The following is a 14,002-nucleotide window of genomic DNA, read 5'->3' on the forward strand; positions in this document are numbered from 1 at the left end:
TGATCACCAACTCCCCAGAATCAGGATCTGATCACCAACTACCAGAATCAATTTATGACCAACAACTCCCTAGAATCAGGTTTTGATCGCCAACTCCCAGAATCAGGATCTGATCACCAACTCCCAGAATCAGGATCTGATCGCCAACTCCCCAGAATCAGAATCTGATCACCAACTCCCAGAATTAGGATCTGATCGCCAACTCCATAGAATCAGGATCTGATCACCAACTCCACAGAATCAGGATCTGATCACCAACTCCCAGAATCAGGATCTGATCGCCAACTCCACAGAATCAGGATCTGATCGCCAACTCCCCAGATTCAGGATCTGAGTGAGTAGGTGAGCGAACTGCTGTGGGAGAGTGGCAGCTGTGTGCAGGCTGCGCTGCGAGACATCAGCACGACTCCTGGGACCACAGGACGGGTTCCGCAGCATTAAACATCAACGCTAGGAAGGCAAAGACGGCCGGGAAAGGTTCCTGGCCGCACCACTCATGCGCCGTGCCAAGTGCTAGCAGTACTTGGCCCAGCAGCCTGTGTAGCTGCATGGGGGACCTTTGTATGTGTGGGGTGTGTGGGTGAGTGATGGGCCGATTCGCTGGTGGAGAGACCAACCTTTATGGGGAAGTAATCTCGGAAGTAGTTCCACACATCCCAGTTCCGCACCCAGTTCGTCCTCCGACCTCCTGAGTTCGGGAGGTGAGGAGGGGAGTGGGGGGGGGGGGGGGGGGGGGAGCGGTGGCGCAGCGGTTAGCGCGCTGCGCTATGAACCCGGCGAAACGAGTTGGATTCGCACTCACGGTCAACACCGTTAACGATTATCTGCACCGGTCCTGGGCCTCCTCTAGGTCGACGCAGCCTCAAATGAGAACCTGGTGCGGTGTGTCGTAAACATCGCCACTGGGGAGACAAAGGCGTTCGGGAGTGGTGCTGGCCACCCACACCCCTCGTGTCCCGTGCCGGGCATCATAGGTGCTCGCGAACAGCACTTGCCCCAACAGTCTGTTCAGGTTATACGGGGGATCTTTGTATTTGTTTGTGTGTGCGTGTGTATGCACGTGTTTGCTCGGCTAAAGTCCCGTTATCTTAACTTCGATAGCTCAAGGAATGGCGATGATAACAACATCGATGCTGATGTTAATGATGTTTTCAGACTGTTTGCGTCATTTTCCACGTGACTTTGCCGAAAGAAGCAAAGAGTAATTCCGGCAGTCACAGAAGCTTCGAATCGAGTGTGAACCACCTCCACGGGGAGGGTTTAATCACAACCCACACGTAACTTCTAATATTAGCAATCTTTGGGAGAATATAATCAGCCAGGCTATGCGTTAACTGTGTGTTAGCCGACTCTCTTTGTTGCATTGCATTACACTTGTTAATTTTACTACATTTTGATTTAAAGCTTTCGTGACTGCAGGCATTCATATTCTTGGTTCTTTCGGGTAAAGTCCAAGACAGAGGTTCTTTGCAAGCCATCTGGCTACCGTGAGAGATTAAATTCATGAGGCTATCCACATATACAAACACAGAGACAATTTCCACCGAGAAGATGGATTCTGGCTTAGCAATCATTGGAAGGATTTGATAAACCATTTCGGGTCTTAATTGATTCTAGATTTGAAGCTTTCGTGACTGCAAGGATCCATACTCTTTGGTTCTATTCGGTAAAGTCACGTAGGTAAAAAATAAAACAACAAAAATCACGACGTTTCGGCCACAACACAAGTGGCCTTCATCAGGTGAAGGGATCAGACTGTCTCGAGGACAGCGCTGGAGTGAACACAGCCAAGCTCAGACCGCGACCTTTAAGCTGTGAGAGGAATTAAGGTGCCTTGACAAAGGAATTACCATAAAAATTAGCATTTAATTGGCGGACTTAGCATGATGAACGGTGTAGAGGGGGTGAACATGTGCAGGCCGGCCAGGGGGAGTTTACATATTGATGGTGTGAAAAGGGAATTTTAAGAAGTTGCAAAAGTTTGGGGTACCACTACTTGAAAAAGTAGTGGTACCCCAAACTTTCGTAAGCGTGAACAATCAATCTTAATTGATTGTTCACGCTTACGGTGGCTTTCAGACCGCATCCATTATTTTCGTCTCCCCCCCTCCTCTTTTCCGAACATAGATGAACTCGTCCATCTGAATAAACTGCCAAATCGCTCTCCGTGGTGCTAACGTTAAGAACAAAACGCCACTTTTTTCAAATGTTCTTGCTGTGGTTTTCACACCTGATGATGATTGCTTGTGTTGCAGTCGAAACGTCGCGATAATTGTATTGTTTTATATTTGTCTTATTTTCTTGTTTCCCTTCTACGTGGTGACTTTACCGAAAGAACCAAGAATATATATTTTACGAAATTTGTTTCCTAAAAACTTCCGATTTTCTTGCTCCAAGTATTGCCGTGCTGATTTGTTTATAGTCCATTGTCTCTCCTCCGGCAACTATGGTCCGGAATTCCACACAACTCTCTCACTGTCCTCTACCCCACCCCCCCTCTCTCTGCCCTCCCCCCCCCTCTCTCTCTATTTAAAGCCTCGACACAGTGGAGCTGTCTTTCTGTTCGCCAATCTTTGGAGGAGCGTCGGTCAGCCAGGTGGGGGTGTTGGCTGCTGCGTTGGCCGGCTCTCTGTGTTGCGTTGTTGCATTGCGTTTCTAAGTTCGCTACGTTTGTTTGTTTTTTCTCATCAATTCTTACCCAATGGCGGTTGCTTGCATTGCAACCGAAACGCCGTATTCTGTTGTTATTTCATTTGATTTTTTTTTACGTCACTTTACCGAGAGAACGAAGGAGTGCTTGTTTTCAAGTTAATCTTCGATATCTGCTGATGGTTTATCACTCAAAACACGAACAAGGTATTTTATATATATACACATTAAACAAGCGTGCATTTATTTGCGTGTTTAACACGTAGGCTTTCGCGAGCAATACCCATAATACAGGCGTTTTTTTGGGTTCGATCGCGTACATATTTACGCTACATAGCCCAGACAAACTTGTATTATGGAAAATACGCACACACATGCATGGCAATAACAAAGATCCCCCGTGTAGCCTACAGCGGCTGTTCGGGCAAGTGCTGTTAGCGAGCACGTGCTGTTAGCGAGCACCTATGAATGCCAGCACGGTGCACGAGGGGGGGTGGGTGGCCAGACCAGCGCCATGCCCGACCAAACTTTATCTCCCGGTTCAGATCATCGTCACTGGTGTTGGCCGTGAGCGTGATTCGAACTCGGGTCGCCGGGTTAGCAGCGCAGCGTAGCGCTAACCGCTGCGCCACCGCTCCCCACACAGACGCACGCATAGACACACTCAGAAGACACGTCTTCATATATATAAAAAGGCAAAGTTGTGATTGTGTGTGTCTTTTCGAAATGTTTAGCGTACTTCCCGACATGCAACAAACCTGAAATTTGCCATGTGGGTACTTTCCAGACTGTACACCATGCAAACATTATAAAAACACACTTTGGTTTTTGGGGGGGTGAGCTCAATAATGCATAGATTTTTTGCACGGCAAGTGAGCTGTGACGTCAAATCTGTCACGTGACCCGCGCACGTGGAAGCGTAACGCATTGTAGTGTAGTGGTTAGCGTGCTGTGTCTGTGTGTGTGTCTGTGTGTGTGTGTAATCTGTGTGTGTGTAATCTGTGTGTGTGTAATCTGTGTGTGTGTGTATCTGTGTGTGTATCTGTATGTGTCTGTGTGTGTGTGGAAGCCTAACGCATTGTAGTGTAGTGGTTAGCGTGCTGTGTCTGTGCCGGACGGGCAACTCTGTCGTGGACAGCGCTGTGGGGGGAGATCCAATTTTGATTGGCTCCTCCCCTCATGGCATATGTGTCCACCACAGGGGCTAAACGGGGGCTCTGGACGGGTGCGAGGGGCTGGTAACCCCTCCACCTTCAATTAATTACCACGAAACTACGAATTAAACTGAAATATGTAACAACTAAGCTTGTGCCGGAGGCCCCGGGGGGCCAGGCGTCTATGACGTCTCCTGGCCAAACCCCAATTGGCGGAGCCAGGAGATTGAATACCTACCCTCGGGGCTACTCCAGAAACAACGAAAAGCCACTACGGTTGGCCACGTGGAATGTTCGAACGCTCACTGCAGAGGAGAGGCTGCCACTCCTCTGTCGGGAGCTGGACCGGTACCGCCTGGATCTATGCGGCATTCAGGAGGTCCGGTGGACCGGCTCTGGCTCCTGCCACCATGAGGGGTGGACAGTCCTCTACTCGGGGCAGCAGACTGCCAAACAACAGGGTGTGGGTCTTCTTTTGAACAAAAGAATGAAGGGGGCGTGGGAGCGTGGCGGTGAGGTGTGGGAAGCTGTAAGCCCCAGGCTACTTTGGGCTCGCCTTCCCATCAACCGGAGGCGAGGAATGGTGGTCGTGGTTACTTATGCCCCCACCGAAGATGAACATCCGTGGAGGGATGCAGGCAAAGCCGATGAGTCAGATGCCTTCTATGACCTCCTGTCACAGGTGCTGGCTAAAGTGGCCCCTCGGGATAGAGTCATCATGTTGGGTGACTTCAATGCCCGAGTTGGTCATGATACTGGCACCTGGTCTGGAGTGATTGGAGGGCATGGGCCAGATCAGCTCAATAACAACGGTAGGAGGCTGCTAGATTTTTGTGCAGCCCATGGGCTTGTAATTACCAACACGCTGTTCCGGCATCGGCGCATCCACACAACATCATGGATGCATGCCGGGTCCAAGCAAGAACATCTGCTGGACTACATAGTGACGGACCAGCGAATGCGAGCCCATGTCCTTGACACCAGGACCTACCGTGGAGCTGATCTGCCCTCTGACCATCGACTAGTCATCTGTAAGATGCGCCTGCCATTCTTCCACTCCGGTGGTGGGTGTACACCCAGAACCCCATTCCAACCTAAAGTGGCCTGGTCTCAGTTATCTGATGAAAGTTGCAAGCGAGAATTTCATCATCGCTTGCGGCTGGGATTGGCATCGTCCCCGACTCCTCCTGATGTCGAGGGTAAATGGGCGAGGTTTAGGACTGTGACTCATGCAGCTGCAATGGCTGCTTTGGGTACGCGGTCCAGACCTCCCCAGACACCCTGGATGACAGAGGAGTTGTTCAGGATGGTTGAGAAAAAGCGACAGGCCCACTGTCATCGGCTACAGAATCCCACGTCAGAGAATGAGGAGGCTTACCGCAGCCTTCGCTCGGAGATTCGGAGAGCCGTGAGGCGCTGCAAGGATGGGTGGTGGTCGCGGGTTGCTGAGGAGATGGAGTCTGCCTCAGTGGCCCGTGATCACAAATCTCTATTTAACTCCATCAAAAAAGTAACCTGCAGCGCCACACCTATTACCATCATTAGGGGAAAAAATGGTGATCCAATTTCCGACCCCCAGGAACAGGTTCGCAGATTTGCTGAGCATTTATGTGAGGTCCTGGGGGAGGGAAAATCCCTCAGCCAGGAAAACATCGTGGCACAAAGTGAGGATGACCCTGCTGAGGCTGCGGTGCCTCAAATATTGGATGAAGTCACCCCCTGTGAGTGGCTGGCTGAGGTGCCAGCTGCTGATGAAGTATTGAAGGTGATCCGGAGTCTGAGACCAGGAAAGGCAGCGGGCAGAGATGATCTCCCAAGCGAAATGCTGAGGGAGGGTGGCGTTTGTGCACAGACTGCCCTATATGACATCATAACAACAGTCTGGACCACTGGACGGGTTCCGCAGGATTGGAAGGATGCCCTGGTGGTCCCCCTTTTTAAGAAGGGGGACCGCACAGACTGTAACAACTACAGGGGCATCTCACTCCTCAGTGTGCCGGGAAAGGTCCTGGCAAGGATTATTCAGCATCGCCTTGCCAGGCACGCTGAGGAGAGGCTTGCGGAGCCCCAATGCGGTTTCAGGAAAGGGCGGTCCTGCACAGATGCCATATTTTCTGTCCGTCTGCTACAGCAGAGGTGTAGGGAATTCCAACAAGACCTACGTCTCTGCTTTATTGACCTGGTCAAGGCCTATGATACCATCAGTAGGCCTGGGCTCTGGGTCGTTCTTCGTGCTTTTGGAGTACCTGACCCTCTGCTCACGATCATTAAGGACCTTCATGATGGTGAGCGGGCCCGGGTAAAACTACGTGGCCGGGAGTCAGAGCCATTCCCTGTACACCTTGGGGTGCGACAGGGATGTCCTCTGGCTCCCACATTATTTAACATCTATTTTGACCACGTAGTTCGTGAAGCCTTCAATAGCTGTACCGGGGGAATCTCCATATGGTACAGATATAATGGGAGGCTAATCGATGCCCGGGTGCGGTCAAGGGATGGCTCCCTATTGCTCAACCACGTTATGTATGCTGATGACTTGGTAATAGCTGCTCAGTCAGAGGAGGAGTTGGAGACGCTGCTGCTGAGACTGGAGCGTGCCACTAAGAGGTGGGGCCTTACCATCAGGCCCACCAAAACTAAGCACCTGCCTGGGTATTTTGTACCATCGGACACTCCACCTCCACAACTCCCAATCGGTGATGGGGCAGTTGTGGAGAGAGTGGAGAGTTTCCCATACCTGGGCAGTATGCTTATGACTGGCTCCAGTTTAACAGCAGAGGTCTCACTCCGAATCAGTCGAGCGGCAATATCTTTTCATCGGTTGCGTAACGCTGTGTGGAAGCTACCTGGTCTGTCGCTCCGCACTAAGCTTCAGGTCTTCTCGGCCACGGTCATTCCCTCCCTTCTCTATGCTTGCGAAACGTGGACCCCCCTAATGGAACATCTTCGCCAGTTAGAAACATTTAGGCTGGCCTGCCTACGATCCATCCTGGGTTTAACCAGACTGGATTGTGTGAGGAGCTCACAAATCCTTGAAAGATCTGGGCAGGGTCCCATCGGTGAGCTCCTCCGGCAGGCAAGGCTGCGATGGCTGGGTCATGTAGCCCGCATGCCCAGCCACCGCATGCCGAAACAGCTTTTGTTTGGCCGGATTGAGGGGGCTAAGCGGGCGCGGCACGGGCTAGAGAAGAGATGGAGTGATGTGGTACAGGAGGACGTGGAGCTGAGTGGACTTGCCGATGACTGGTACCAGCGGTGTCAAGATCGGCCTCTGTGGAGGAGGCTCGTGAAGGATGCTACTGGGCAGTTGGAGGCAGTCGCCCTCCAACAACAACGGAGGGCGGAGGAGCGACGCTCACAACAGCGAGCGGAGCGCCGGGTGGCTAAAGCACAGCAGGTTGGCACAGTAGGGGGCACAGGTGGTGCATCAGCCAGTCATCTCAGTCAGTCGACCCGTGGCACCTGGGTCTGCCCCGTGACCTCCTGCCAGCGGGCGTTCGACACTTCACGTGGCCTCAGGGTGCACATAGCCTGGCACAAGCGTCGTGGTGACGTCACCGCCACTTAGTGGCGAATGGCGGTTGTTGTTGTTGTATGTGTGTAATCTGTGTGTGTGTAATCTGTGTGTGTGTGGAAGAGTAACGCATTGTAGTGTAGCGGTTAGCGCTACGCTGTGCTACGAACCCGGCGACCCGAGTTCGATTCCTGCTCACGGCCACCACCGGTGACGATTATTTCAACCGGTCCTGAGCCTCCCCTAGGTCGACTCAGCCTCTAACGAGTAACTGGTGTGGTGTGTGAACATCGCCACTGGGGAGACAAAGGCGGCCGGGCGTGGTGGATCCAAGTCCCGGGCGAAGCCGGGTAGTACATCTAGTTATATATATATATACGCACACGTGCGGTTATGAGGGATGCCATTCCTACAGATGTTAGCCATGACAAACGGGGACACGTGAGAGTCAATCCCTGGATCTGGCCGTCTCTCTCTCTCTCTCTCTGAGGGTTCACAATCTTCATCTACTACTTCCGCACGGGCTGCCGATGTAGATTCAGAGCAACAGCTGCAATTTCACATTCAGGTGGACCATGCCAGCGGCCAAGCCGCGTCAGCAGGAGCAGTAGTCGGAGTAGTCGGAGTAGTAGTGGATCATCATCAACATCATTCATCATCGCCGTGATGTCTCCTCCATTGTTACTTGTGGATCGGGACATTGCGTCTATGCACGTTGTACGGTTTCTGCGCCGCGGTAGTGATAAGGGGTATGGGAAATGATACGGCCAGTAATAGAGGTAGTAATAGGGGTGAAGGGGTAGTAATAGGGGTATGGGTAATGATATGGCCAGTAATAGGGGTAGTAATAGGGGTGAAGGGGTAGTGATAGGGGTAGTAATAGGGGTAGTAATAGGGGTGAAGGGGTAGTGATAGGTGTAGTAATAGGGGTATGGGTAATGATATGGCCAGTGATAGGGGTAGTAATAGGTGTATGGGTAATGATATGGCCAGTAATAGGGGTAGTGATAGGTGTATGGGTAATGATATGGCCAGTAATAGGGGTAGTGATAGGGGTGAAGGGGTAGTAATAGCGGTGAAGGGGTAGTAATAGTGGTAGTAATAGGGGTGAAGGGGTAGTGATAGGGGTAGTAATAGGGGTGAAGGGGTAGTGATAGGGGTAGTAATAGGGGTGAAGGGGTAGTAATAGGGGTAGTACTAGGGGTAGTAATAGAGGTTGTAATAGGGGTAGTAAGAGGTTGTAATAGGGGTAGTAATAGGGGTAGTAATAGGGGTAGTAATAGAGGTTGTAATAGAGGTTGTAATAGGGGTTGTAATAGGGGTTGTAATAGGGGTAGTAATAGGGGAAGTAATAGGGGTAGTAATAGGGGTAGTAATAGAGGTAGTAATAGGGGTAGTAATAGAGGTTGTAATAGGGTAGTAATAGGGGTAGTAATAGGGGTAGTAATAGGGGTAGTAATAGGGGTAGTAATAGGGGTAGTAATAGGGGTAGTAATAGGGGTAGTACTAAGGGGTAGTGATAGGGGTAAAGAGGTAGTGATAGGGTGAAAGGCTAGTGATAGGGGTAATGATATGGGTAGTAATAGGGGTAGTACTAGGGGTAGTAATAGGGGTTCATCGGGGGGGGGGGGGGTTGAGCTCGCGTCATCGGCGGATACGGACGTTGCTTCACAATGGCCATGTCAGAGACATTGCCAGCACTGATGACATCCTGGGTTCAAGCCCTGGGTCTGAGTGTCTGGCTAGAGTTTGTCTCTCTCTCTCACATTAGGGTTCACAATGGCAGTGTCAGAGACACGGAGCCAGTATTGACAACAACCTGGGTTCAAGCCCTGGGTCTGAGTGTCTGGCTAGAGTTTGTCTCTCTCTCTCACATTAGGGTTCACAATGGCAGTGTCAGAGACACGGAGCCAGTATTGACAACAACCTGGGTTCAAGCCCTGGGTCTGAGTGTCTGGCTAGAGTTTGTCTCTCTCTCTCTCTCTCACATTAGGGTTCACAATGGCAGTGTCAGAGACACGGGGCCAGTATTGACAACAACCTGGGTTCAAGCCCTGGGTCTGAGTGTCTGGCTAGAGTTTGTCTCTCTCTCTCACATTAGGGTTCACAATGGCAGTGTCAGAGACACGGAGCCAGTATTGACAACAACCTGGGTTCAAGCCCTGGGTCTGAGTGTCTGGCTAGAGTTTGTCTCTCTCTCTCTCTCTCACATTAGGGTTCACAATGGCAGTGTCAGAGACACGGGGCCAGTATTGACAACAACCTGGGTTCAAGCCCTGGGTCTGAGTGTCTGGCTAGAGTTTGTCTCTCTCTCTCACATTAGGGTTCACAATGGCAGTGTCAGAGACACGGAGCCAGTATTGACAACAACCTGGGTTCAAGCCCTGGGTCTGAGTGTCTGGCTAGAGTTTGTCTCTCTCTCTCTCACATTAGGGTTCACAATGGCAGTGTCAGAGACACGGGGCCAGTATTGACAACAACCTGGGTTCAAGCCCTGGGTCTGAGTGTCTGGCTAGAGTTTGTCTCTCTCTCTCTCTCTCACATTAGGGTTCACAATGGCAGTGTCAGAGACACGGGGCCAGTATTGACAACAACCTGGGTTCAAGCCCTGGGTCTGAGTGTCTGGCTAGAGTTTGTCTCTCTCTCTCACATTAGGGTTCACAATGGCAGTGTCAGAGACACGGAGCCAGTATTGACAACAACCTGGGTTCAAGCCCTGGGTCTGAGTGTCTGGCTAGAGTTTGTCTCTCTCTCTCTCTCACATTAGGGTTCACAATGGCAGTGTCAGAGACACGGGGCCAGTATTGACAACAACCTGGGTTCAAGCCCTGGGTCTGAGTGTCTGGCTAGAGTTTGTCTCTCTCTCTCACATTAGGGTTCACAATGGCAGTGTCAGAGACACGGAGCCAGTATTGACAACAACCTGGGTTCAAGCCCTGGGTCTGAGTGTCTGGCTAGAGTTTGTCTCTCTCTCTCACATTAGGGTTCACAATGGCAGTGTCAGAGACACGGAGCCAGTATTGACAACAACCTGGGTTCAAGCCCTGGGTCTGAGTGTCTGGCTAGAGTTTGTCTCTCTCTCTCTCTCACATTAGGGTTCACAATGGCAGTGTCAGAGACACGGGGCCAGTATTGACAACAACCTGGGTTCAAGCCCTGGGTCTGAGTGTCTGGCTAGAGTTTGTCTCTCTCTCTCTCACATTAGGGTTCACAATGGCAGTGTCAGAGACACGGAGCCAGTATTGACAACAACCTGGGTTCAAGCCCTGGGTCTGAGTGTCTGGCTAGAGTTTCTCTCTCTCTCTCTCACATTAGGGTTCACAATGGCAGTGTCAGAGACACGGGGCCAGTATTGACAACAACCTGGGTTCAAGCCCTGGGTCTGAGTGTCTGGCTAGAGTTTGTCTCTCTCTCTCTCACATTAGGGTTCACAATGGCAGTGTCAGAGACACGGGGCCAGTATTGACAACAACCTGGGTTCAAGCCCTGGGTCTGAGTGTCTGGCTAGAGTTTCTCTCTCTCTCTCTCACACATTAGGGTTCACAATGGCAGTGTCAGAGACACGGGGCCAGTATTGACAACAACCTGGGTTCAAGCCCTGGGTCTGATTGTCTGCTCAGACCTCTGTGTCTCTCTCTCTCACATTAGGGTTCACAATGGCAGTGTCAGAGACACGGAGCCAGTATTGACAACAACCTGGGTTCAAGCCCTGGATCTGAGTGTCTGGCTAGAGTTTGTCTCAGAGACATTGATCCAGCACGGTCGATATTTTGAGTTTGAAATGATCAGGGTGAGGGGTGAGGTGGCACAGGTGAGCGACGCAGGCTAAGACAGGTGAGTCTCAGATACGACCCATGGTACATGAGGCGAGAGACACAGGCAAGGTAAGTGAGAGACACAGGTGAGAGACACAGGTGAGGCACGTGAGGTAGGTGACACAGGTGAGAGACACAGGCAAGGTAAGTGAGATGGACGGGTGACAGACACAGGCGAGGCAGCTGAGAAACACAGGTGAGAGACACAGGTGAGGCAGATGAAGCAGGTTATAGGGGTGAGAGACACAGGTGAGAGACACAGGTGAGAGACACAGGTGAAACAGGTTATAGGTGTGAGAGACACAGGTGAGAGACACAGGTGAGAGACACAGGTGAGAGACACAGGTGAGAGACACAGGTGAAACAGGTTATAGGGGTGAGAGACACAGGTGAGAGACACAGGTGAGAGACACAGGTGAGAGACACAGGTGAGGCAGGTTATAGGTGTGAGAGACACAGGTGAGAGACACAGGTGAGAGACACAGGTGAAACAGGTTATAGGTGTGAGAGACACAGGTGAGAGACACAGGTGAGAGACACAGGTGAAACAGGTTATAGGTGTGAGAGACACAGGTGAGAGACACAGGTGAGAGACACAGGTGAAACAGGTTATAGGGGTGAGAGACACAGGTGAGAGACACAGGTGAGAGACACAGGTGAAACAGGTTATAGGGGTGAGAGACACAGGTGAGAGACACAGGTGAGAGACACAGGTGAAACAGGTTATAGGGGTGAGAGACACAGGTGAGAGACACAGGTGAGAGACACAGGTGAAGCAGGTTATAGGTGTGAGAGACACAGGTGAGAGACACAGGTGAGAGACACAGGTGAGTGACACAGGTGAAACAGGTTATAGGTGTGAGAGACACAGGTGAGAGACACAGGTGAGAGACACAGGTGAGAGACACAGGTGAGAGACACAGGTGAAACAGGTTATAGGTGTGAGAGACACAGGTGAGAGACACAGGTGAGAGACACAGGTGAGAGACACAGGTGAGGCAGGTGACACAGGTGAGGCAGGTTATAGGGCTGAGAGACACAGGTGAGAGACACAGGTGAGGCAGGTGAGAGACACAGGTGAGGCAGGTTATAGGGGTGAGAGACACAGGTAGGAGACACAGGTGAGAGACACAGGTAGGAGACACGGGTGAGAGACACAGGTAGGAGACACAGGTAGGAGACACAGGTAGGAGACACAGGTAGGAGAGACAGGTGAGAGACAGGTGAGAGACACAGGTAGGAGACACGGGTGAGAGACACGGGTGAGAGACACAGGTAGGAGACACAGGTAGGAGACACAGGTAGGAGACACAGGTAGGAGAGACAGGTGAGAGACAGGTGAGAGACACAGGTAGGAGACACGGGTGAGAGACAGGTGAGAGACACAGGTAGGAGACACAGGTAGGAGACACAGGTAGGAGACACGGGTAGGAGACACAGGTAGGAGACACAGGTGAGAGACACAGGTAGGAGACACAGGTAGGAGACACAGGTAGGAGACACAGGTGAGAGACACAGGTAGGAGACACAGGTAGGAGACACAGGTAGGAGACACAGGTAGGAGACACAGGTAGGAGACACAGGTGAGAGACACAGGTAGGAGACACAGGTAGGAGACACAGGTAGGAGACACAGGTGAGAGACAGGTAGGAGACAGGTGAGAGACAGGTGAGAGACACAGGTAGGAGACACAGGTAGGAGACACAGGTAGGAGACACAGGTAGGAGACACGGGTAGGAGACACGGGTGAGAGACACAGGTAGGAGACACAGATAGGAGACACGGGTAGGAGACACAGGTGAGAGACACAGGTGAGAGACACAGGTAGGAGACACAGGTGAGAGACACAGGTAGGAGACACAGGTAGGAGACACAGGTAGGAGACACAGGTAGGAGACACAGGTAGGAGACACGGGTGAGAGACACAGGTAGGAGACACAGGTAGGAGACACAGGTAGGAGACACGGGTAGGAGACACAGGTAGGAGACACAGGTGAGAGACACAGGTGAGAGACACAGGTGAGAGACACAGATAGGAGACACGGGTGAGCAGGACGGGTGTGCGAGCCATCACCTCTGTGTGGGGTCCTCCAGTCCAGCACGAGCCAGGCCAGGTACAGGGTGGCGACCGGCCACAGGGCGGTGCACAGCAGCACCACCATCAGCAGGGGGCACACCACCCCTACGGGGCACGCACACACAAAGATCCCCCAGGTAGACTTTAACAGACCGTAGGGGCAAGTGCTGTTAGCGAGTAGCGAGCGCCTATGAAGGCCGGCACGGCACACGAGGTGGCGGGTGGCCAGCGCCACGCCCGACCGCCTTTGTCTCCCCCAGTGGCGATGTTTACGACACACCGCACCAGGTACTCATTTGAGGCTGAGTTGAACTCCGGGGGGGGGGGGGGTGTGGGGGGGGAGGCCCAGAACTGGTTCGGATAATCGTCACCGGTGTTGATCGTGGGCGGGGATCGAACTCGGCTCGACCGGGCTTCACCGCTACACTACCAGAACGCAGACAAAGGGCTCCAGGGCTCCAGGTAGCCTCTGCAAGCCATGGGGGCAAGCACCGCTAGCGCTGGTTGTGTGGTGCGGGCACCGCTACTCGCCGACCCCGCCGCCTTTGTCTCCCCGGTGCCCGCAGCGGGCGCTCGTCCAAGGCGCGTGTGCGCTGCGTATGTGCCAGTCGGTCGGTCGCATACGCGGGGGTTCAATTGGAGGCACGCACTCGACTGTTGGAGGCAACACTCTTGATGAACGCGTAGCAACCAACGCGAACTTCATACACAGGGCGGTGACCCCACCCGTTGCTCATCTCACTCGCACCCGGGGGAGTAGTGCACAGCGTGACCGGGCCAGGTGACGGGCTGC

General features: G+C 52.4%; 1 protein-coding gene across 1 annotated transcript in view; it reads right to left on the reverse strand.

Annotated features, from left to right (window-relative positions):
* Nucleotides 1-14,002, reverse strand: part of LOC116937870 (diacylglycerol O-acyltransferase 2-like) — a 76,700-nt gene that overhangs the window by 34,975 nt on the left and 27,723 nt on the right. Inside the window, exons 3-4 of the mRNA XM_076054210.1 lie at nt 13,207-13,314; nt 618-688 (exon numbers count right to left, since the gene is read on the reverse strand). Coding sequence (XP_075910325.1) covers nt 618-688; nt 13,207-13,314 — 179 coding nt within the window. The remainder of the gene's footprint in view (nt 1-617; nt 689-13,206; nt 13,315-14,002) is intronic.

Source organism: Petromyzon marinus, chromosome 64, assembly GCF_048934315.1.
Source record: "Petromyzon marinus isolate PM22_M1 ecotype Great Lakes invasive population chromosome 64, UKy_Petmar_22M1.pri1.0, whole genome shotgun sequence".
In the NCBI taxonomy this organism is placed as follows: domain Eukaryota; kingdom Metazoa; phylum Chordata; class Hyperoartia; order Petromyzontiformes; family Petromyzontidae; genus Petromyzon; species Petromyzon marinus.